General features: G+C 45.6%; 1 protein-coding gene across 1 annotated transcript in view; it reads right to left on the bottom strand.

Annotated features, from left to right (window-relative positions):
* The window catches only part of BCL2 (BCL2 apoptosis regulator), a gene marked incomplete at both ends in the record, with an annotated part of 214,322 nt that extends 190,397 nt beyond the window's left edge, over window positions 1-23,925 (bottom strand). Inside the window, one exon of the mRNA XM_080714750.1 lies at window positions 23,341-23,925. Coding sequence (XP_080570876.1) covers window positions 23,341-23,925 — 585 coding nt within the window. The remainder of the gene's footprint in view (window positions 1-23,340) is intronic.
* Between the last annotated feature and the right edge of the window lie 1,308 nt (window positions 23,926-25,233).

Here is a 25,233-nt window from a genome sequence, read left to right as displayed (position 1 = left end):
GGGAGGCCAAACTCACTCCCTTCATCCCAGAAAGCCTTGGGCTTCCATCCCCAAAGCCCTGTTGACCTCAAGAATCCCTCCACCTTGGGACCAGGTAGGTGAGGGCAAACTCAAGGTAAGGTGCAACTAACCGCCTCCATCTGCGCACGCCCATCTCCCTGTGGTCCAGCGGACAGGTGAGTCTAAGTACAGTGACATCGACCTGCAGGCGGGCCAGGAGAGACACCAAGGGCAGGTAGAAGAGAATACACACAAAAAAGCATATTGTGTATATAAATAGAATACATTATGTATAATATATTAATAACATATTATCTCAACCACCTATTGTTTTTTTTTTTTTTTTTTTTTGTAATACTGGGGCTTGAACCTAGGGGCATTCTACCTCCCAGCGACACCTCCCCAGCCCTATATTTTGTTGCTGTTGTTTTTGTTTTTGTGGTGCTGGGGATGAAATACAGCGGTCTTCTACCTCTAGGCTACACTCTCAGACCTATTTTATATTTTATTTGGAAACAGGGTCTCACTAAGTTGCTGAAAACCTCACTAAGTAGCTGAGGCTGGCTTCGAACCCGTGCGATCCTCCTGTCTCAGCCTCCCAAGCGCGGGGATTACAAGCGTGCGCCACCACGCCCGGCTCTAGCCCTATTTTTTTTTATATAATTTATGTTGAAACAGGGTCTCATAAGTTGTGGAGGGCCTCACTAAGTAGCTGAGGCTGACCACAAACCTGGATCCTCCTGTCTCAGCCTCCCAAGCTCGGGGATTACAAGCGTGCGCCACCACGCCCGGCTCAATCCCTATTCTTTCTAGGACTGTTCCCCCAGGAAATCCCGCTTTCGTGACCACAGTGGCTGGGACGCCACTGGGTACGATGCTGTCATCGTTGCCATTGCTGCTCGGGTCAACTCCGATGCTATGTCTACTGTGAGATGAACGGCTTCCTAAACAGGCGTCTCCACATCCTGACGCTGGTTGGCTTTGGCCTGAGTCATCATTTCTGGGACCTTAATAGAAACAGCTTCCTGGAAGTTCCAAAAGCAGAGGGGCAGCGCAGTGCCCTACATGAGAGACCAGGTAGCTGGGCGCAGAGGTGCACACCTGTAATCCCAGTGCTCCGGAGGCTGAGACTGGAGGACTACAGGTTCGAGGACAGCCTTGGCAATTTAGGGAGGTTCGTGGGTTCAATTCCCCAGTATGAGAGAGACAGAGACAGACAGACAGAGAGAGAGAAAGAGAGAGAGAGCGCACCAAGCATTCCAAGATACCTGAGTTCAAGCCCAGCTTAACAATCTAAGTCGTTTCTCCAGTCTTCAACGTACTAACGTGCAAGACAAGGATAAAAACCACACCAACCTCTTCCAACTACCCTAAAAAGAAAATGTGCTAACAGAATGTTTAGAAGCTGCTGTAGAAACATCTATTTTAGGGTTGTCATAGGGACAGTGGGGCGTCCCTTTAACCCCGCTAGTACTGCCAGGAACACATGCACCGTCAACTATGCATTCGGTCGCTGGCTGAGCACCTACTGCATGCTTGCCCAGTGCTAAGCAGAGACTCTTTACTGAGCAACAATCATAGCCACGTTCCTCAACGCCCGCGTACCAGAGCAGCGTGCACCACACACACGCATCTCAGAGCCAGGCATGGTGGTGCCTGCCAGCAACCCCAGGATTTGGGAGGAAGAGACAGGAGGCTCCCAGGTTCCCAGCCAGCCCCCGCAACTTAGGGAGGCCCTCTGCCCCTTATAAGACCCTGTTTCAAAATAAAAAATAAAATAAGGCTGGGCATGCAGCTCAGAGGCAGGATGGCCCTGGCTTCAAGCCTCAGTAGCACCGAAAGAACATAAAAGCAAAGGCCTCTTGGACCGTCCCGTCCTGGTTGCTGTACTTCCCACGCCCGGTGCATCTGCTCAGCACCTTGCCTGGACTTCCTCTGCCCGAGCTTCCCTTTTAGCCTCTTCTACCCAGCGCCATGGCTCAGTCAACAAGGAGCCTGGCCCTGCCGCTCCCCCTCTTGCTGGGAACCTTCGCTGGCTTTCCAGGGCAGGAACGCTCCAGGTTACCCAGGGGCCTTCATCCCCGGCTTCCTCCCCTTCCTCAGCCCCCAGATTCAGATCTTTCCCACCTTTCTGCTATTCCTAAGCCTGGCAAGCGCTTCCAGGACTCTATTCGCATCTGGTGCCCTCCCCCACTCTCCAAAGGGCCAGCTCCTTTTTCTTTGGTGAAACAAGCTCTTATCCTTCAAGGCTTGGGTCAAACAGCACCTCCCCTGCGATCTCAGACCCTTCCCTGCGATCTCCTCCTTCACTTTCCCAAGAGAAGCTCTGGATGCTAATACATCTGCTTGGGTGTCTGTTTCCCAGGAGACCGGCCTCCCGACACAAGGTCAGAGATGACGATGGCGTATGACGGGGATGACGGCGTTCGGAAGCCCAGCAGCCATGCGGACTGTTGGATGAACTAAGGACCACATTTATTGCACGGCGGGCTTGAAGACAAGTGGCGAGGCTGCGGCTCAGGGCTTGGGCAGCACAGAGCCTCGCAGGACCCACACAGCACCACGCAGCAGGGCAGGCCAGCCATCCTAAGCACGTGCGCTATTTCCTGGATGCACAGACTGGGCAGTGTATATACAGCAATACAGCCCAGACAACATCCCCGTTCATTCGCATCAAGTTCCTCCCGATCCCGACAGAGTTAGCACACGGCGGCGAAGCAGGCGCCATGAAGGTCTCTTGGCTGCTTTGATTTTCGTTTCCATTTTCTTTCCTTTTTTTTTTTCCCCCTCGCGCTTCACTTCTCCCCTTCCGCTGCCTTGCTGGAATGAGTCAGTTCACAGGAGTGAATTTTTCGGATGACTGAAGCCTAAACTCTTGAAATATGTTAACCATTCGGAATGGAGACGTTTCTGTAACTGATTACCCACTCTTCCTGGACTCTCCCACTGTTCCTATGGCAAATGGGAACTGTCCCGGTGACTCAGCAGCATCCTTAAGGAAAAACTGAGCCCTGTTCTCCCATCCAACAGCCACAAGGGCCCATTACTATCTACCTCCCGCCCATAGCAGCCGCAGGTGGCTATTTGGTGTTTAGCACTTAACCTACTTTTTTTTTTTTTTTTTTTTTTGGCACAGGGATTACACCCAGGAGTGTTCTATCTCTGAGCTATACCCCCAGCCCCCCCCCCTTTTTTTATTATTCTGAAACAAGTTCTCACTAAGTTGCTAAGGCTGGCCTTGAACCTGCAATCCTCTTGTTGCAGCCTCCCAAAGACCGGGATCACAGGCCCCTACCTGGATTCCTGAGCTGCTTTTAATAGCACCTATGTCTTCTTCCTTGCTTTCAGACTCTGAAACGATTTTTCTAATAATTTCCAGGCCTCCATTAACTCCAGTCCCAACTCAGCTCTAATTTAATGTACCCGATGTTGTTCTTGGGCGAGGATAAAACTGATCATCCTTTGGGAAGATGGTCTTCATACAAATTGGGCAGAATATACCTCTTCCTTACAAAGGAGATTCTGACAGCGGCTACAACATGAACTTGTTGAGAATTGACCAGACGCAGCCAGGCGCGGTGGTGCACGCCTGTAATCCCAGTACTTGGGAGGCTGAGACAGGAGGATCACACAGCCAGCCTCAGCTACTTAGTGAGGCTCTCTGCAATTTAGGGAGACTCTGGTTCAAAATAAAGAATAAAAAAATATGGCTGGGGGTGTAGCTCAGAGGTAAAATGCCCTTGGGTTCACAACTACTACAAAAAACAAAACAAAATAAAGCAAAAAAAACAAACAAAAAAACAAAACAAAGAGAAAGACCCGGTTGGTGGCTTGTTCAATTCAACTGACCCAAACCCCAGGGTTTGGGAATTTGGGGGCCTTGTGTTGAACTGTGTCATTTAATGAAAGGTTACTGCTGTCCTTCTGCCTCAATAATAACGTTTCTTACTATTTTCCTTCCTTATGAAAAAGTCCTAACGTGTTTTAGCTGCGAAAAACGTTTAATTCTTTTTATTTCTCTATGCTTGATTAAAAGACCCCCTGAAAACACTGGGGTGTTGTTTTCTTTCTTTGGGGCTTCTCATTCTGCACATGAACTTGAAGTTAGTTCAGCATCCAACTTCCACGTGTTTAATAACAGAGGTATATGGGTTAATGAGAAAATAGGGAAGGAAGATGGGTTAATAAAAAAAAAAAAACAACAGGAAGAGTTTCTGATCTTGTCAGAATTGAGTGTTTAAGTTTCTTTTAAGAAAGGGGTTTCCGGCCCATGCTGGAACCTCTGGGCCCCAGAAGTCTACACAACTGCATCCTGTCCAATGTTATTATGGAAACACTGTACCATTTTAGGCCCAAGTATCCAAATTAAAAGCTGGGGCTGGAAATAGCCTTCCCGTGATACACCCGGGTCCTACTGAAGGTGGGTTTGTTTATGAGTAGTATAAAATTTACAGCTAACTCTAAAAACAGAGACATCATCATCTTGTAGAGTTGAGTAACGTGTCATTCCACCTCGGGACTCTGGAAAAAAACACTAAGGTCATGTCTAAAATAAGAACAGCGAGGGACGCAGCTCACACCAGAGGTAAAACCGCAGACTTTCCCCACCTTTTTATTAAAGGCATGGGGCAGGTTGCAGTCTGGCAGTGAGCTCATTCCTGGGCATCCGGGAGGGCGCTGGGATTTCTTCTGCCCACACGCTCTGACCCCGAGCCCGCTTGGGAACCAGGTGTCTGGTATCCTAGGAAGCAACCAGTGCTACTCATCTTTCGAAGGCTATTTACGCAGACTCTTGGAGTCAGAGGGAAGAGACACAGAAGTTTCCTGTGCAAATTTCATTTTGCTAAACTTGGGGAGAAACAAAATCAAAACAAAAGAACTTGGGGGGGGACCCATGTTAGGAGAAAGATTTCTTACCTCCTAGTTACCAAAATAAAGATGACTGATTGGCAACCCCAAAATCACAGGCATCCATTCTGTTATTTTAACAGGGTTCTGTTTTAAATATGTAAAATGTCTCTAAGTTCCTGAGGACATTAATTATCCCCTGGGTTGCGGAAGTAAAGTAGTCTGGTTTTGCTTCCTCCTGGGAGAAGTTACTTGAGTTTAGAGAATTTGTTTCCTCTTCTAGGAGTCTACTTCCTACCCTGGGGGATGGGTATTGAGGTTATATAATATCATGACCATAAAAGTGTTAAGCCCGGGGCCTGGCACTTAAGGGGGTTCAATACATGCAAGTTTCCTTCCTGACTTTCTGAGGCTGAGCCCAATGTCCAGTGCTGTGGTCCATGGAAACGGGAAGAGAAGGGCTGGCAAGGAGCAGAGTGCTCCGTGCATTTTAGCCCCCAAATACTTGCTGTCTGGTTAACTGTATTGTGCATGTGAATGCATTTTTAAATCGATGCAAGTTTTACATCCTAATAAAATGTTCATTTTAAAGTAGAACACCAGCCGGGCGTGGCGACTCACGCTTGTAATCCCAGCATTCGGGAGCCCGAGACAGGAGGATCCGGGTTCGCAGACAGCCTTAGCTACTTAGTGAGGTCGTCTGCAACTCAGTGAGACCTGGTTTCAAAATAAAGAATAAAAAATCGGGCTGGGAGTATAGCCCGGAGGTCGAATGTCCCTGGCTTCCATCCCCAGACCCACCCCCCCGACAAAAAGTAGAACACCGGTTCTCACTATTAATGCAGTAAAACCACGGATTGTCCTCTGTGTACATTGCAAGAAGGCTCAAAGACCAAAGTAAGATCAGCCTCCCTGTATCACCCAGCTCGGATCTCTTTACCCAGCAGCCCTTGTTATTTTGTTATATAGTTATGTTTACTGTTTTGACGTGTGTGTGTGTGTGTGTGTGTGTGTGTGTGTGTGTGTGTTTGTGTGTGTGTTTTACTGGGGACTGAACCCAGGACACTCTACCTCTGAGCTATACCCCCAGATCTATTTTTTATTTTTATTTTTTTGAAACAGAGTCTTGCTACATTGCTGAGTCTCACCATGCCGCTGAGGCTGGTCTTGAACCCACAGTCCTCCTGTGTCAGCCTCCCAAATACTGGGATACAGGCATGTGTCACCATACCCAGCTATAAGAGACAGTTCTTGATTGTTACGCCTTCTGTTGTGGTTCTGTGCCCCTACAATAGTGCTTGGCACATAGTAAGCTCTTTTTAAATATTTATTGAATGAATGAAGTTAACTAAAATCCCCTTTAACGCTGTAGAAATGCTACTGATGAAGGCTCCACCACGTTGTTGTTTTTGTCTTGTGGTACCGGGGATGGAACTCAGGGACAGTCTACATCCAGGAAACACTCCAGCCCTAATTTTTAGTCTTTTATTTTATTTTATTTTACTTTTTTTGTGGTACTAAGGGTGGAACCCAGGGGCTTTCTACCTCCACACTCTACTCCGAGGCCTATTTTATATTTTATTTGGAAACAGGGTCTCACTAAGTTGCTGAGAACCTCACTCAGTAGCTGAAGCTGGCTTTGAACCTGTGCGATCCTCCTGTCTCCGCCTCCCAAGCGCGGGGATTACAAGCGTGCGCCACCACGCCCGGCTTAGTCTTTTATTTTTGGAACAGGGTCTCACTGAGCTGCGAAGAGCCTCACTAAGTACCTGAGGCTGGCTTCGAACCCGCACGATCCTCCGGTCTCCCAAGTACTGGGATTACAAGTGTGCGCCACCATGCCCGGCATCCACCACTTTTTAAGCCTCAGTAAACACCACAGTTTTATTGGTCACCTCAAGAGAGAAGCCCAGTTTTAAAAGTAACTAAAAACATGGTTGCTAGTTAGACATTAACAAGAGAAAATAATCATCTATGTTCATCCAATTCCACTTTCTCCCTGTCGAAAGGGGGCTGGCTTACAGAATCGTCTCAAGCAGCGTGTAAGACACGTCCGCCAGTCACACAGCTGTCCCTTCATTGAGAGCTAGGTGTCCGACGCCACCTGGCCGACAGGTCCCCGAGGGTCCTAAGCTCAACCGTGGGCATCAGATGGCAAATGGAAGAAGCCGTCTACTGTGGCACAGAGGCACTTTTAAAAGTGGAGCCAAAGAAGAGAAAATAACAGCTAATTCTCCTGAAAATTTTTGAGATAGAAAACAGCAGGGAAGCCAAATATGATGGCCCACGTCCGTCATTTCTGTACTCGGGAGGCTGAGGCAGGAGGATCGCAAGTTTGAGGCCAGCCTGAGCAACTTAGAACAAACAGGACTAGGATGCAGCTCAGTGGTAGAGCTCTCCTGGGTTCAGTTGAAATAATTAATTTAATTTTGAAAAATAAGAGCCCTACTGCTTTTTTTTCCTATTTATTTATTTATGTATTTATTTATGTATTTATTTATTGGTACTGGGGATTGGACCCAGGGATGCTCTCCCACTGAGCTATACCCTCAGCCCTTTTTATTATTACTTATTTTGAGATAGGGTCTCACAAGGTTGCCCGGGCTGGCCTCAAACTTGCCATCCTCCTGCCTCAGCCTCCCAAGAACTGGAATTACAAGTGTGTGGCACCTGGTCCAGCTTTAAAATTAAATATACTGAATTAAACTGCTATTGAGCAATCTGGTGCCCACCCAGAGAAACAGAGCAGTATAACACATCTACTGGACTTCTGGCTGCCTCCTAGCTTTGTTACAAACTTTTCTCTTCGCCAGGAATAAACAAATAACAAAAAGTGTGGAGAAAAGAAGGCAGGGAGGGAGGAGTTGGAATATGAGGCTGGCCTTACTTGGAGGTGTTCTCTGTGAAGATGCCGTGGGCCTACAGACATGAAACTCCTCTGGGAACTCTCAAATCCTTACGCCATGAGCCGGGCGGGGGTGGGGGTGGGGGCGCACTGTCTGTAATCCTAATTCTTGGGAGGCTGAGACAGTAGTATTGTCGGTGTGCAGCCAGCCTCAGCAGTTTAGCAAGGCCCTCAGCAACTTAGATCCTGTTTCAAAATAAAAATAGGGCTGCGGGTGTGGCTTAGACGTACAATGCCCCTGGGTTAAATCCACAGCTCCAAAATAAATAAAGTCTTCATACCAATATTGTTTCACCTGAAGAAAAATACTACAGAAACTGCCTTTTGTGGTTGAATTACCTCTTCAAATACGCTTTTATATTTAATTCATTATTATTAATTATTATTATTTGGTTATCATTATGATTATTGCTATTATTACAATTATAATTATTATAAGTATAGTATTATTATTATTATTATTATTATTATTAGGTACAGATTGAACCCAGGCTCATTTTACCTCCAGACAAAATCCCAGCCCTTTTTATATTTTATTTTGAAACAGGATCTCGTTAACTTGCTGAGGGTCCCACTACATCCCCAAGGCTGACCTAGAACTTAACAATCCTCCTGTCTCAACCTCCCAAGTACTGGGATTAGAGACAGGCATGCACCACCAAGCCTGGCTCAAATACAAGTTTATTAACCAACTGTTAATGAAGAGTCATTACTATGCGAATTCTAACACTGTTAACAATTTCAACTAGGCTACGTTAATTCCAGAGAATGTAAAACGAAAGGGGAGAAAAATACTCATATACTATCAGAACAATGACCACACTGTTTTCAAAACAGTTCTAAAAGAAGACTACCATAGTTGGAAAAGAAAAAGAGCCCATGTTTTGAAGCCTTCCTTTAGCCAATCCCTACGTCTGTCTCCCTAAAATCCTCTGTGCGCTCACACTCCTGGCTCCCAAGGCGACCTTGTTGGCCCTGCCCACCTCCGTCCCAGTCAGGCACAAGGTCTCCTGGTCTCCTGTTGACTCTACAAGGCTCCCTCCCATCTGCTCACGGATTTCTCCCAATCCCATTAGCTGAGTACAGTCAGGGCACCTATGGGGAGGAACCCCACACCCTCTACCAGACTCTATGCCCGGCCTGTCTTCCTCCCAATTTCTGCCTCTACAGCCTCAGGCCAACAGTATAGACACAATTAAGAAAAACACCACGTAAATGAATAACTGAGCTCCTGATTTTTATGCTCTAATTGTATGACCAAGTTTTTTGTTGTTTTGTTTTGTTGTAGTACTGGAGATGGACGTCAGGGGCATTCTACCTCTGCGCTATGCTCCCAGGCCTATTTTGTATTCTTCTGATTTTTGAAACAGAGTCTCACTGAGTTGCCAAGGGCCTTAATAAGTAGCTGAGGCTGTCCTTGAACCTCAATCCTCCCATCTCAGCCTCCCCAATGCTGGGATTACAAGCCTGCGCCACCACGCCCAGCCTGCAGGTAGAGATTTTTAAGCACCACTCAAGTGTCCCCACTCAGATGACATTTCCTCCCTCAATTCTCCGTGTTGTAAAACCACTAATTTACTTCTCAGTCATGCCCTTGAACTCTTCCTCACCAAAGGTATTTTCGCATTCCCATGACATACACTTTCGCGAGTTAATTTTTAATTGTGCCAAATATGAAACGCCCGCATCAACCAAACAAAGCCCTTGCACGGAGCCGGTGATTTGCAGTGACAGCTTGTGCTCCTCTCCCGCACAGGCCAAGCATGAAATAGAAAACTAATAACCCCTTAACTGTATTCTCAAAGTATCATTTATGGGAAAGAAAAACTACATTCAAAGAAAACTTGTGCAAAATAGCTTGTCATTCCTTCCTCTCCCCACCGCCACCCCCTGCGCGGCAAGCTGTTACAAAGCAGGAGGGTTCATTTTCTCACGGGCTGCGGACAAGCTCAAGAATTCCACTCTTACTGGATGTATTCATTAAGAAGGAATCTGGCAGCAGCGCGGGGGACAGATAGTTTGGAGACCGGGCCAATTATCTGGGTGTCCTTTATAATTTGAAGTTTCTGAATTCACTCAAAGATAAGGCACTTGAGGAGCGGTTGGCAATGGGAACCGGAGGCCCAGATGGCCACGGAAGAGGGGGAGGAGGGGAACGGGAGAGAAATGAGAATTTGCTTGTGGTTTCATTCATGGGGACAAGTCTGCAAGCTGACACATCCGTCTTTTTTAAAAGCCCCTGGAGGAGTATGGTCAAGCTTCATTACAAGTAAACAGATCATCCGGTCTTTCTCCAACAGATGACAAAGATGAACCGTGATGCTTGGGGATTGCTTCCCACTGAGGGGCGAGGGCTCTCGAACTAGATTCCACCAGTTCAGAAAACGACAGAGAGGCTGCAAGGCTGGCTTGAGCCGGGGCAGGGAGCCGAGCCCAAAGCGACAGGCCAATCATTGCATCTGCGACCGCCCTGGTGGCCTTCTTATTGGCCAGCATCTTTAGAAATGAAACCTCAGGTCCTCTCACCTCTGGGAATGCTGAGCTCTGCTGGCTTCCAGATCCCATTGGCTGCTTATTTTTCTGGAAGGACTAGGGGATCATTTATCTTTGTGACGTTCATGCTGTTCTCATTATTTGAACCCAAACACCAAACAGAGTTTAAAAAAATCCACCTTGCTCCCACCACAAGAACCTTGCTCAAGCCTTGCTTTCTTTAGTGATATAGGGATGAAAACTCTCAGACCTCAAGGCCTTCATAGTCAACAAGAAGAATGAGAACCAGCAGAGAACTGTGTATAAAGCATGTGTATACAACTTTTGCTTTTATTTATTTATTTATTTATTTTTTTTTTTTTTTTTTTGCGGGTCTGGAGATGGAACCCAGGGGCATTCGACCTCCAAGCTATACCCCCTGCCCTATTTTTTATTCTTTATTTTGAAACCGGGTCTCACTGAGTTGCAGAGGGCCTCACTAAGTAGCTGAGGCTGTCCGCGAACCGTGATCCTCCGGTCTCAGCCTCCCGAATGCTGGGATGACAAGCGTGCGCCACCACGCCCGGCTTGTATGCAACTTTTGAATAAACAGATATAATGGGCAACCAGCAGGCTGGTGTCTAAGGTTATCATTGAGGAATATAGCTACTGAGTGTTCAATATGAAAGGTAACCTACAAGATTTCTCTTTAGGGATGAATGATATACTTCTTCAACTCAATGTAAAAGTTGAAAACAAAACACTTAATAGGTTTTTTTTCCTATTAAATATTAATGAAGCAGTAGGATGGGATATTTGGAACGAACACACTATAATGAGAATATTGACTGGTTAGGATGAATTAGATATTCAGAGAACTTCTATATTTATTTATTTATTTTTTACTTGGGATTAAACTTTTAAGCATTCTCTCCCTGTAAGTTATACTCCCAGCCTTTCTGTATTTTTTTTTATTATTATTTTGAAACAATCTTGCTGAGTTGCTGAGGTTGAGGCTGGCCTCAAACCCACAATCCTCCTGTTTCATCTTCCCAAGTACAGGGATTACAGGCATGCACAACCACAACCAGGTAACCAGTAAAAATAATAATGCTATTAATTCATTTTTTCAATAAACAGTCACTGTGCATAACCTACCACCAACTATGCTAGATGTCGCCTTGAATTTAATAGGAGACATATGTCATGAGGAAGTCCCAGTCAAGAAAGGCTCTTTGATTTTGGAAGACCCAGAGCCACAAGTGATATTGAAACCCAGGACTTTGACTCCACATTGAGTTACCTACCATCTTCGTTGGGAGGCTGGTAGTGGAACGCTAAGCTCTGTGTAGTCCTTTATGCCCATCGCCTTCAGCAATCCACACAGGGACACAGAGGACTTTGGACAAAGGTGGTATGTGAACAGCAGGAATGTAATATGCTAGATGAAGAGTCGGGCGTGATGGCGCACGCTTGAAATCCCAGCATCTGGGAGGCTGAGACAAGAGGATCATGGTTTTGGACAGCCTCAGCTACTTAGTGAGGCCCTTAGGGACTCAGTGAAACCCTGTTTCAAAATAAAGAATAAAAAATAGGGCTGGGGGTGTAGCTCGGAGGTAGAATGCCCCTGGGTTTCATCCCCAAGACCGGAAAAAAAAAAAATGCTAGATGAAGAAGAAACCGTAGATGAATAAGGCGACCTAACAGAAGGGATGGGAGGAGGAAGAGGAAAATTCCCTAGTACATGATGTATATTCAAAAACATATCAAATTCAGTCATGAAGCCAAACATGAGAAGGAGGGAGGGGAGGGAATGGGCTGGGAATTGCAGAAGAGCTAACTGGGTGATGTGTGCATGTATGCCTCCGCCATCTTGTACTCCATTAAGATGCATGACTACAATGCACCAATTAAAAAAAAAAAGGTAGAATCAGCGGTACAGTTAGGGCCCCTTTGAGACACAAAAGGGAAAAAATATATGCGTTAGGGAAAAAGGCCTATTATATTCTAGTCTCAGTTTCCTTCTCGAGCTGGTCCTACATGTCGCTGCTTACGGAGTATTTCTACTTGGATATCCTAGTAAGAACTCTGGTTGAAAAAACGTCCAAATCAAATTCACATTGACCCCAACAAGCAGTAACTCACTCTCTCTCTCCCTCTCTCTGTCTCTCTGTCTCTCTGTCTCTCTCTCTCTCTCTCTCTCTGTCTCTCTCTCCCTCTCCCTCTCCCTCTCCTTCTCCTTCTCCCTCTCCCTCTCCCTAAAAGATGGCGCCATTTTTCTGAGCCTGCTGGTCCTCACAGGTCGGTCTCTTCCCTGCCTTCTGGTTCTACTCCCGCACCATCCGCCACATCCCCACTACGCCTTATCCATGCCTGGCCTGCGAAAGTGAGTCCGACTCCACCTGGTCTCCCCACCCAGCCTCCATCACCCATCTTCCCCAAACACACACATCTGCCTCTCACAGCCCTTTCAACACCGTCCAGGTTAAAAACAAATCTCTCGACTTAGGACCATCTGCTAAGTTCCCGAGCTGAGGTCTCAGCTGAGTGGAGTATTTCTTTATTTATTTATTTATTTCAGTACTGGGGATGGGACCCAGGGGCATTCTCCCTCTGAGCTGCACCCTCAGCCTTATTTTTTGTTCTTTATTTTGAAACAGGGTCACACTCAGTCGCAAAGGACCTAACGAAGTAGTTGAGGCTGTCTGCAAACCGCCATCCTCCTGTTTCAGCCTCCCGAATGCTGGGATTACAAGTGTGCGCCACCACGCCCGGCTAGCTGAGTGTTTTTGATGCCCCAGCAAGTCAGAGCCCACAGCTCCCAAGACAGGCCCCAAGCATTCGTGCAGCTTTGAGTCCTCCTTGTCCCGCTGCTAGAAACACCCTCTCCCCAAACCTCCTTCCTACTCTCCAAAGATTGCCTCAAAATTATCTCCTACATAAAACTCTGACGGGTTGCCTTTGAGCTGGATACACTCTCCCTGTCTGCTACAGATGGCCAAAGATTACAGCAGTTTACATATTTGTCTTAGTTCCCTACTGGCCAGCAAGCTGCTTGAAGACAAAGGTTATCTTACACATTTTTCATTCGACTAAAATAAAATAAAATAAAATAGAGCTTTGCATATAGTAGACCCTCCAATTTTTTTTCAATAAAAAAGTTCAGGTGCATGCTTTTCTACAGAATCAGATCCTTTTAACCCTTTCAATGTCCACTGCTACCCTGGTTGCTGGAAATTCAGGGTTCAGTTTTGTGGACAATTATTTTTTATATTTATTTGTACTGGGGATTGAACCCAGGGGCGTTTCTTCCAAGCTACAGTTCCCACTCAACTCTTTTTTTTTATTTTTTAAAACTGGGACTTGCTAAACTGCTGAGAATCTTTGCTAAATTCCTGCACCTGGCCTCGAACCTGCAATTCTCCTGTCTCACCTCCCCCCACCACCCCAAGCACTGGGATTATCGGCATGCCCCAGCACACCTGGCTTCTTAGGGTGACATCATTTTAATGTTCAGCAAATGGCTCTGCCTGGCTTACTTATTAGTTAATTACAAAATATAACCTTTTCTCTGTGTTTTCAGTGTTTAAAAAAAAATAAAAGATGCTGGCAGAAATCCATTAAAGAAATGGCCAGGAGATAATCCTGAAATTTAAACCCAGAAATGCCAAAGCTGCCATTCTTAATGGACTTGCTCCCCTATCCCCAAAGACATAAATATCTAAATTTGATTGTATAAGTTTAATCTTACTCATATCCTAATTGTAATAAGGATATATTTGATATTACATATCAAATAGGTATTGAATTAAGAAGAATAAGTAGGTGTCTCATAGACTCAGAAAATTCTAATGTAGCTAAGAGGAGTAGTTGGCTGCCATTCAATTTTAGATCTAATACACAGATATTAATGTTCATCCTCTTGTGCAGTAGAAGCATCTTAGTTTTCTGCTAAGAAGCTCTGAAAAAAAAAATCAAGAAAAAGCCGGGTGTGGTGGCGCACCCTTGTAATCCTAGCACTTGGGACGCTGAGACAGGAGGATCACATGTCCACGGCCAGCCTCAGCTACTTAGTGAGGCCCTCTGCAACTTAATGAGACCCTGTTTCAAAATAAAGAAAAAGAAAAAAGGACTGGGGGTGTCGCTTGGAGGTAGAATGCCCCTGGGTTCAAAAAAAAAAAATGCAAAAAAAAATAAAATCAAGAAAAGACAACTTACATCATGGCTTCCTTGTTTGGGGGCTCTGAGCACTAAAATTCCTAAACTTCCCATTACCCAGTTGCAGCTTAACTGTCTCTTTGACAGTTAAAAATAGAGAAATATCGTAATTCGAACTGTCACAAGAACAAGAAAAAGATGTATGTGTTTCAATGGGGGGAAAAATCGCCCTTAAGAAACGAAAGCTTCGCTTGACACAGTGCTCTTGGGTTGTTTTGGGGTGACATAATAAAAAGCTGACTAGAGTCAGTCATAAGCTTCTGACTCATGACGTGGAAGCCCCAGAGAGCTAATCATTAAGTAAAAGGAGACAACAGTTCTACCCCTGAAATTCTGAAGGCAAAATAAACAGCAGAATTGAACCACCAATTTTCCCAGCAGTTTCCCACGGAGGCACGTGCTCTGTGTACACAGCGGAGGAGAAGGCGTGGTCCCCAGTTAACCTCTCTCTGGGATGCGCTCCACTGCCCTGTCAGCCCCCAAGAAGCTAAAGCGAGTGGCCAACACCAGGCATCAGGGGCATTCCCCTTTTAACATGCGTAACAGGGTGTTTGGGGAAGTGGTCCTTACTCTAAGTTATTTTAGTTGAGTTCATCAAATTTCTCTAAAGCTCAAGTTACGGCCCACTGTCCACCGTGAACTAAAGGATCGGAGCAAGAGACAGTTTTGCCAGCAGATGCTAGCTTTCCTCTGCCTGAACTGATGCTCTCTAGAGGTAAAGGGATGCACCTGTTGACAGAATTTTTACCTGCCTTAGCTGCCTATGGCGAGAACACGGTGGGGTGGACTGTTGGCTTGGTGAGGGAATCCTACTATTCCTGTGTGGATGGTTAAAAAAAAAAGAGAGAGAAAAGAAGCACTAAACCTGGGTGGTTATGATCAGGCAGGTAGGGGATGGTTTATGGGTAGGTACCTATACAAAAACCCTAATGGCTTTGGAGAAATAGAAATAATCATCAATTCTTTATTTATTTATTTATTTATTGGCGGTACTGGGGATGGAACCGTGGGGCATTCTACCTCCAAGCTATACTCCAGCCCCCCCCCCTTTTATACTTTATTTTGAAACAGGGTCTCACTGAGTTGCAAAGGGCCTCACTAAGTAGCTGAGGCTGTCTGGGAAGAGTGATCTTCCTGTCTCAGCCTCCTGAATGCTGAGATTACAAGCGTGGGCCACCATGCCCGGAAATAATCATCAATTCTCATTTTCACTGAAGGACAGTTGTGTTAAGAGGAGAGAGATAATACTGGCACTGTAGAATGGAGACACATCAGAGCAACTACCTATAGAAATACCCGTAATGGGGAAAAGAGCTTTGCTATAAATTAAAAGCCACACAAACCATTACCATCTCCATTTAAAGAAGGAGGACCACAGTGCCCTAAATGAGAAGTCCGGTAACTCTCCTCAGGAATAGCATGATATGGACTATGCATTTCTGTAAATTCTAAATATCATTTATTTATTTATTTTGCGGTACTGGGGATGGAACCCAGAGGCATTCTACCACTGAGCTACACCCCCAGCCCTATTTTTATTTTTTATTTTTGGCGGTACTGGGGTTCCTGGAAGCCCTTCTACCTCCAGGCGACACTCCCAGACCTATTTGTATATTTTTATTTGGAAACAGAGTCTCTTAAACCAGCGCGGCTGGCTTCGAACCAGTGCGATACTCCTGTCTCCACCTCCCAAGCACGGGGATTACAAGCTTGCGCCACCACGCCCGGCCCAGTCCTATTTTTTAATCTTCTGTTTTTTGAAACAGGTTCTCACTGAGCTGTGAAGGGCCTCACTACGTAGCCAAGGCTGTATGTGAACCTTGATTCTCCAATCTCCGCCTCCCAGATGCTGGGATTACAAGCCTGCACCACCACGCCCGGCCCCTAAATATCATTTTAGAAGAGAAGCGTCCATTAATAGAACAAGACTAGAACCTAAACTGAAACCAAACAGAAGCTTTTTTCCTCAAATTACCCTCTTGTAATCACTTTAATCAGAGTCTTGATTGTCTTTTACTTAAAAAGCACTAATGAAATTCTTTAAAAACTAGACTGGTGTTTACTAAGTCTTCTTAATGTGCATAAGGGTGCTTAGTGGGTTACTATTTAAAAAGGGACCTCCCCCGCCGCCTTTCAGTTCTGTTAAGCCTATGTCTGTGTTAGAAAGTATTTTTAATTATGTGCATTTTAGCCCCTTATTTAAATCAGGCCTAATACACACATGAAGAGTCCTATGATTAGAAGCCCCTTTTTTTAGACAAAGATTGAAGTTTATGCAGAGTAGTATATGCTTGGTTATTTTCTTTCCTGTTATTTATTAAGAGTCCAGGATGATGCCGGGGGGCTTCGTAGTAGCAACACCACCACTCCTTGCCTCGTGGGTTCATGAAGGGCCGGAACAAGCTTTCCTTCCTGAGCCCCCAGTCTAACCCGGACCCCATATGCACTTAAGAATTGCCATCCTTTCTGTCGGATAACTATCTCAATCCTGAAAGGATGCCCATCATTAATCCTGTTTAGACATCAAATACTCTTGTGGATTGTCTCAAACCAAGACTAAGGGAAGGCACACCCCATAGGGGAGGGGAACTCACAAGTAGAACTACATACAGTTCAGCTACAGGTCATTGAGGGCCAAGGAGGCCTCACTGAAGGGTTACTGCCACCCCTGAAGAAGACATTAGGTTATCATAGAAAGGCTTAGTGGAACCTTTGAATTTCGAATACAGTATATCTCTGGGGGGAAAAGAACACTTTCTCCTTGCACAGGGCAAAGATATTGTTGTTTGCCAGCACACAATGCACTTCTGCTGAGAGACTGTTTTCTAAATTACTACGAAGACACAACCAGCACCCTAAAAACAGGTGGGAGCCGGGTACGGTGGCGCACACCTGCGATCCCAGTACTTGGGAGGCTGAGATAGAAGAATCACAGTTTGTGGTGAGCCCCAGCAATTTAGAGAGGCCCTCCACAACATAGTAAGACCGTGTTTAAAAATACAATTCCCCAATTGCATAGTAAACAAATAAACAAACAAATAAATAATAACAGGTGGAGAGGTATGCTACCTGAGATACCCCATCTAATACACAAAGCACCCACATGCTTATTTTGTGAGTGGATTAATCATCTCTCCAGGAAATAGAATAGGTCAGAGAAGGGAGATTTTAAAATAAAGTAAGAATTTCTTGCTTGCTTTGTGTGTTGGAGGAAGGAATACTAGAGTTGGAACCTAGAACTCTTTACCTCTGACCCAGAACTCCAGCCATTACTATTTATTTCTTATTTTGAAACAAGAGTCTCAATAAGTTGCCAAGAATGTGGCTATATTGTTGATGCTAGCCTTGAACCTGCAATAATCATGTCTCAGCCTCCCAAGAAGTGGGATTACAAACATGTGCTACCATGCCCAGCTTTTACTTGCTTAAAAAAATAATAATAAAATCCAGGCGTGGTGGCGTATGCTTGTAATCCCAGTACTTGGGAGGGTGAGACAGGAGGATCACACAGGTTCAAGGCTAGCCTCAGCAGCTTAGTGAGGCTATCAGTAACTTAATGAGACCCTGTTTCCAAATAAAATATAAAATAGGTCTGGGAGTGTGGCCTGGGAGTAGAAAGCCCCTGGGTTTTTTCCCCAGTACAATAATAATAATAATAATAATAATAATAATAATAATGAGGAGGAGGAGGAGAAGAAAAGAAGAAGAAGAAGAAGAAGAAGAAGAAGAAGAAGAAGAGGAGGAGGAGGAGGAGGAGGAGGAGGAGGAGGAAGAGGAGGAGGAGGAGGAGGAAGCCTCAGCTGGGTATGGTTGCACATGCTTGTAATCCCAGCATTTGGGAGGCTGAGACAGGAGGATCGTGGTTCATGGATGGACTCAGCTACTTAGTGAGGCCCTTTGCAATTCAGTGAGATCCTGTTTCAAAATAAAGAATAAAATATAGGGCTGGGGGTATAGGTCAGGTAGAATTTCCCTGGGTTCCATCTACAGTACCACAAAAGCATCATCATCATCATCATCATCATCATCATCATCACCTGTGGCTTTCTGTTTTCTGGTTTGATAGGTCCGGCCTAATGACATTTGAGCAATATGGCATGTACCAGTCCAATCAAAGACTGCTGAAAAGAGCGATCCACTCTCACTAGAGAGCACAGCTAAAGGTAACAGGATGTGTGTGCGCACACACACACACGCACACACACGCACACACACACACACACACACACATTATCGGTGGACATTAAATAGCAACAAAAGCCCTATAATAGAAAAGAGAACCAAGTGAATAACAAAATTTTATGATGGTCCAGAAACATAATCACTCAACAGCACATGACTGAAGAGTCTAAGAGGGATAATGTATTTTTTCCCAACAAGATAAATTATTGAAAGGGGTCATATGATTCTTAGCAAGCAGAAAGATGCACTTTCCCAAGGAAAGTTCATCAGTAAATGTATTATTTAAGACTGGATCATCGTAATGCTATTTTTAATCCTATCATTTTACTGCCAAAATTGGCCATAAGCAGCTGATACTCAGCCACTAGAATAAATGGTGCTCTTAAACATGATTTGTACATTGGCATGAAAATGGTACCACTTTCCAGTTAATCAAATGTTTTGCTGGATGTGGACTGCATTCAGAAAAGAAAAACTGAGCAGGGAGCAGTGGAACATGCCTGCAAACTCAATACTTGAGAGGCTGAAACAGGAGGAATGAAGGTTTGAGGCCAACACCAGCATCTTAACAAGACCATGAGCAACTTGGTGAGACCCTCGGATGGGTGTAGCATAGCTTGGAGGTAGAATATCTGTGGGTTCAATCCCTAGTACAGAAAAAAAAAGAAAAAGAAAAGAGAAACTTCTTGGTGAAGTTGGCCTCCACTGGGGGTAAAGTTCCTATCTTCTCAAAGCCAACACCAAAAGACAAAACAAAAGTCAGCTTCTCCGGTTGTCTTTGAAGCATCTCATTTTCCGCATCTCACTCCAAGACACGTGACTGAGTTTTGTCACATGTCTCAGCTTAGAGGATGCTAACAATCGTCCTTCACCATCAACTTGGCCATCTCTTGGTCTTTGTTTGCAAGCGTCCCTTTGTCTTGAAGCAATTGCAGGGTCACTAAACTCATTTACAGATTTTAAACAAAGTTACGAGAGGATAAAATAATAACTCAAAGAGCCATTGGAAGTGCTATTTTCTTGCCTTTAATTGAAACAGGAGAGCTAAGGGGACCAGTAAAGCCAGTACCAGTTGAGTAACTACCATGAAACACACTTTGAGAAGACTGGGCTCAGGATAATTTGTCTCCTGCCTCTTCTCCTATTCTTCCTTATGGTCAGATGACTTAACAGACATCTGGGAAATATTCCATATCCCAGGTAATGTGCTGGACATGGGAGGCCACTAGAAAGAGGCACCACAAAATTTCCCAGGCTGGGATTCTTCCTAAAAGATGCTCCCAGGAATCAAATATGGTAGCCAATATCTGGAACCTCAATGTACACACAAGCCACAGATTCTTATCTGGAGAGAGACCTGAGATTCTGTATCCCTGCGAGGTTCCCAGTGAGCCCACACTCTGGTCTGTGAGCCACACGTTAGCAACGAGGTCTTTTTTTTTTTTTTTTTTTTTTTGTGGTGGTACTGGGAGTGGAACCCAGAGGCTTTCAACTTTTGGAAACAGGGTCTCACTAAGTTCCTGAGGCTGGCTTCGAACCTGCGCGGTCCTCCTGTCTCAGCCTCCCAAGCGCGGGGATTACAAGCGTGCACCACCATGTCTTAAGACACCGTTCAGCATCTGTTGGTCTCTAGCTGTCTTGTCTCCTTCCTGTCTTTTTTTGTCTGAATGCCACACTTTCTGCCTTACACACACTTGGGAATAAAGCCACACCCCACTCCATGCCCCTGACTTCTTTAGTCTTTAATTTGTAGGCTTCTGGGACCATCTAGAAGGAGATCGTACCAAGGACTGCTTAGCAAATATGGAGTGCAAACATTTTTCTAGGGCTCAGAAGGTCCTGACTTTGTAGAAGAGGGGAAAAAGGTGACGTCAGGCCTCCAACCTCAAGTGTCCCATACGGTGTTCTGCTGGTCCACTGAGCCTTGGGAAGCATGCCTATCACTGTCTAGAGACAAAAAGTATAAATACTTAGCTCTTTTCTGACACTTTAGCCTTGTTAATAAAATTATGCTACAAGATGCAACATCGCATTTTAAGAGAGGCAACCCTGACCGCAGGTGCAGATGTGGAGGAAAATCTGAATGCCAAATGCCTAAAGTGAAAATTTAAACTAATAATGCACATTTGAAATGATAGGCAAATATTTATAACTCAAATAGTACCACTTTTATTCCAAAGTGTCTACAGACGCAGTCGTGTTTTCTGATATATACTCTATTTTGGGCCAAATTCCTTTTTGTATGTAGACTTCTGACCATGTGTTGTTCTGAAAATGATTATGTTTTCTGCCATCAGCCATTTGTGGTTCTATATGATTTATTTCTACTATAAGAAATTTTGTCAAAAAAATTTTTTTATCGTGTTCCACAGCCTGTCGTTGTGGTCTGGCACCATAAAATGTAGCCTGTATGTTTTATCAGCCTCAGATACCTGCTGACCACAGAGATAGGCGCTACAATGAAAACCCGGTTGTGCAAAGATAAAAAAGGGTGATCCTTCATTTAAAAAGAAACCTCAGCTGGATGAGAGGTTAACATACTAAAACTCAACAGCGAAGGTCAAGGCTATATCTAAATTTCTATCATAAACTTATAGCCCTGTTTCCCACTTTTTTATTAGCTTACTTGATAGATGACAGTTCTTGCCTTGAATTTCTTTCAAGTGAGAAGAAAAAGGTTAACTATGTTTTTTTCATAAAAATATGGCATAATAAAACTTATTAAATAAGTTTTGTTTGGGTTTTATAATAATCCTTCTGGAGTCTGGAGGTTTCTACCTCTTTGGATACAGTGGCTTAAACTGTAATCCCAGCACTTGGGAGGCTGAGACAGGAGCATCAAAATTTTGAGGTCAACTCAGCAATTTAGTGAGGCCCATGGCAACTTAGTGGCGTCCTGTTTCAAATTTTAAAACAAATAAAATAGGGCCAGGGAGGTGCTAAGAAGTAGATAGCTCAGAGCTAATCGCTTCCCCCTCACCCAGGGGAGGGGATTTCAATCCCCAGTACCACATTCAGCACAGCGCACAAAAGAAAAAAAGAAAAAGAAAAAGGAAAAACAAAATCAAGCCACCTACTTTTAACTAACACAAATATACTTTTCATACCCTAGCAAACTCTCCCAGAATTACTAGAGATATGACAATGTGGGATCTCAACAAGCAGGCAATTCACAAGGAGCATTTAAATTTTTGAGACTTAAATTGGGATATTTTCCTTAATTTTATTTTTAAACACTAAACAGTGGCATCAATATTTTGTCAACTTTGGCCAAATAAGATCAGATGTTCCCATCAATCATCTACTTTTTCTTGGCCTTTTTCTCTCTTGGGCCCCTGAATATTAGCACATTTTGTAAATTGTGGTAAAAACATGTAATGTGCCTCTTGAATCAAATCCATTTCCAAGTCTATTCAATTCCAGGCTTTCTGCTCCTGTTAGGTCCTGCGAAGTAATATTAGTCATTCTCCCCAGGGACTACAAAAGGAAGCACTGAATTGCGTCCTTCTTCAAATATAACTTTTCAAATTAAAAGGAAAAAATAAAATAAAAAACTACAAAAGCCTTCAGGCAAGAATGATTAATTGTTCATAAACTAAACATTCTATATAAGGCATAGCTCTTAATTATAAGCCTCAAGCCTTGGGGTTTTACTCCCGGTTGCCCATAATCATGGAAAGGTAGAACTGTGCGGTGCCTTCATAGAAGCTACACAGAACATCATCTAAAGAAAACCCTCATAGATACTCTTCAAAGCTACAGGTATTCGTCATTTCAACTGACATCGGGCAAGAGAAAATCCACGGTTAAGAATCATTTCTTACATATATACACTAGGCACAAAGTTTTGACTGTTTTTTTTTTTTTTGCAGCAGCAGCAGCAGCAGAGATGACAAAATTACACGGATTCTCAGTGGTGGAGAGTGTAACGTCCTGAAAAGCCAGTCAACTTTTAAATCCTACACGAGTTATAGCACACAAAGCAGGCGGTCGATGTACTCTGTCATTGATTAGATCACATGACCCGCTCCGAGGCTCGTGTTCTTGCAAGCAAACACACCCAGCATGCCCACTGCCAATATGGCACCGTCGCCTGGAGCCCATCGACTTCAGAAAACGCTAACTTACCTCTGCGAACACAGTAAGTTCTCCAGGCCAAGGACCTACACTGGTTTTCTTCTCTGGGAAAAAGTTACCGAAGGAGTCGGAAGAGGCCTGCCCTCGGTCCACTGGTGGGACCTGTTCATCTCATTGGACGGTTCTCAAATTTTAGTAGACAGAAGAGTCCACCAGGAAAGTCTTTTAAAGGTGCACACTGTCTAGACCTAACCATGGGGGTCTGTTTCGATAAACAGCCTCTGAAGTTTCTCATATCAACAAGCTGCTGGGATGCTGGAAACCCCTGAACCCCCCCGGTGTAAGAAGCACCGAAGAGATAACAATTATCACAAAATCCTATTGGACCCAAAATGCTGGACCTCTGAAACCCAACAGCTCACAAAGCGAGTCAAGCACTTTTGGCGGGAAGGAGTCATCACAGGCAGACTGGCAGGGTGCGCTTTGTTCAGAGATGGGGAGGGAATCTACACGACCGATTTTATTTCACTGGCTCCACAGCCTCCCCTTGACCCAAAGGTCCACCCACGCTCCAAGCAGCGCATCTCAGCCCGAGACCTCGAAGTCCCATTCATCCCAACTCATTCATTCCGACCTACCCAGCCTCCGTTATCTTGGATCCAGGTGTGCAGGTGCCGGTTCAGGTACTCAGTCATCCACAGGGCGATGTTGTCCACCAGGGGCGACATCTCCCGGTTGACGCTCTCCACACACATGACCCCACCGAACTCAAAGAAGGCCACGATCCTCCCCCAGTTCACCCCATCCCTGAAGAGCTCCTCCACCACCGTGGCAAAGCGTCCCCTAGCGGTGAAGGGCGTCAGGTGCAGCTGGCTGGACATCTCGGCGAAGTCTCGGCGGTAGCGACGGGAGAAGTCGTCGCCGGCTTGGCGGAGGGTCAGGTGGACCACCGGAGGCACCGGGCTGAGCGCAGGCCCCGCGGCGGCGGCGGGGGCGGCCGGGGGCGGCGGCGGCGAGGTCCTGGCGGCCGGGTGCCGGGGCGCGGCGGACTGGGGCGTGAGCCCGGGCTGGGAGGAGAAGATGCCCGCCGCGGGGGCGGCCCCTGGGGGCGCGGCGCCCGCCTCTCCGGCATCCCACTCGTAGCCCCTCTGTGACAGCTTATAGTGAATGTACTTCAGCACTATCTCCCGGTTATCGTACCCTGTTCTCCCAGCGTGAGCCATCCTTTTCCCGAGGAAAAGCAGCCTGGTACCAGCGGCACCTCTCGCCCCCGCTCCCACCCCACTCCCACGAAAGGAAAAAAAAATAGTTATAATCCAGCTATTTTATTGGATGTGCATTCTTGGATGAGGGGGCGTCTTCAGTCACGCGGAACGCTTGATTCTGGTGTTTCCCCCTTGGCGTGAGATGCAGGAAATGTTTTATTCAAATTCCTTTCAGATCTTTTATTTCATGAGGCACATTTATCATTAAGTATTGTTAATATCAGTCTACTTCCTCCGTGATGCTGAAAGGTTAGAGATAAAAAAAAAACCCAGTAAGTAAAAAATCAGGTGCATTATTGTTAAAACACTGGGTGAAAGGGTACACACACAAGTTACACAGCTAAAAAGAATGTGTAAGACTGCCTGGAAATTAAATTTACTCGAATGCACTCAAAAGTCAAAAACCCCAAACGTGTCCACTGAAAGTTATACGAAGCCAATCAATATCTTAGGGCGCAAACAACTTACTTGTGATCGTTAAGGACAGCACGATCCTCTGTCAAGTTTCCTTTATTTTTGTACAACCAAAACAAATGCGTAAGGCAGCGGTGCCATCAGTCTTCAGAGCCCTCGGTTTTGTAGCCGCTCTGAAACTTCCAAATGAATCAGGAGTTGGGGGGAAAGTGGAGGGGGAGGCTGTAAAAATCGGGAGTATCTCCAGATCGATTCCCAGAGTCCTGCTTCACAGAAATGTCAATCCGTAGGAATCCCAACCGGAGATCTTAAGAGCACAAGAAGGAAAAAAAAAAAAAAAAAAAAAAAAAAAGGAAAAAAAAAAAAAAAAGGCAGCGGCGGCGGCGGCGGCCGATGAATTACAATTCTCAGTCCAGCATTTGCAGAAGTCCTGTGATTTTTTCCCCTCCCTCTCGGCAATTTACACGCGCACAGACACGCGCAGGCACGGGCATGGGTCTCTGTCCACGGGACCGCTGCACGCCTCCACGGGCGAGGGCGCGGGGACGATGGACGAGCCGGGGTGGGGGACGGGACACGAATCCTCTTCTGATTAAACTCCGAACCGCGAATGCATTCCCCCCCCCCTTTCCCCAAGCTGCAGGAGCCCAGCGAGCCCGCGCGCCGTGTGTGGTGCGCGGGGCGCGGGAGGTGGTGGGGGAGGGCTTTATTTTCCCCCTCTTTTCCTAAAAAGGATGACTGCTGCGAAGTTCTCCCCCCGGGACCCCTCTCCCGCGCGCCCCGGCTCCCCGCCCCGGCCGCGCACCCTTTCTGCTCCGCGGGCGAGCTGCAGCCCGGCCGGCCCCGCACCTT

The sequence above is a fragment of the Muscardinus avellanarius genome (assembly GCF_963383645.1).
Source record: "Muscardinus avellanarius genome assembly, chromosome: 17".
Classification (NCBI taxonomy): Eukaryota; Metazoa; Chordata; class Mammalia; order Rodentia; family Gliridae; genus Muscardinus; species Muscardinus avellanarius.
Note: the sequence above shows the minus strand (reverse complement) of the source record. Positions and strands in the feature narration are given on the sequence as shown.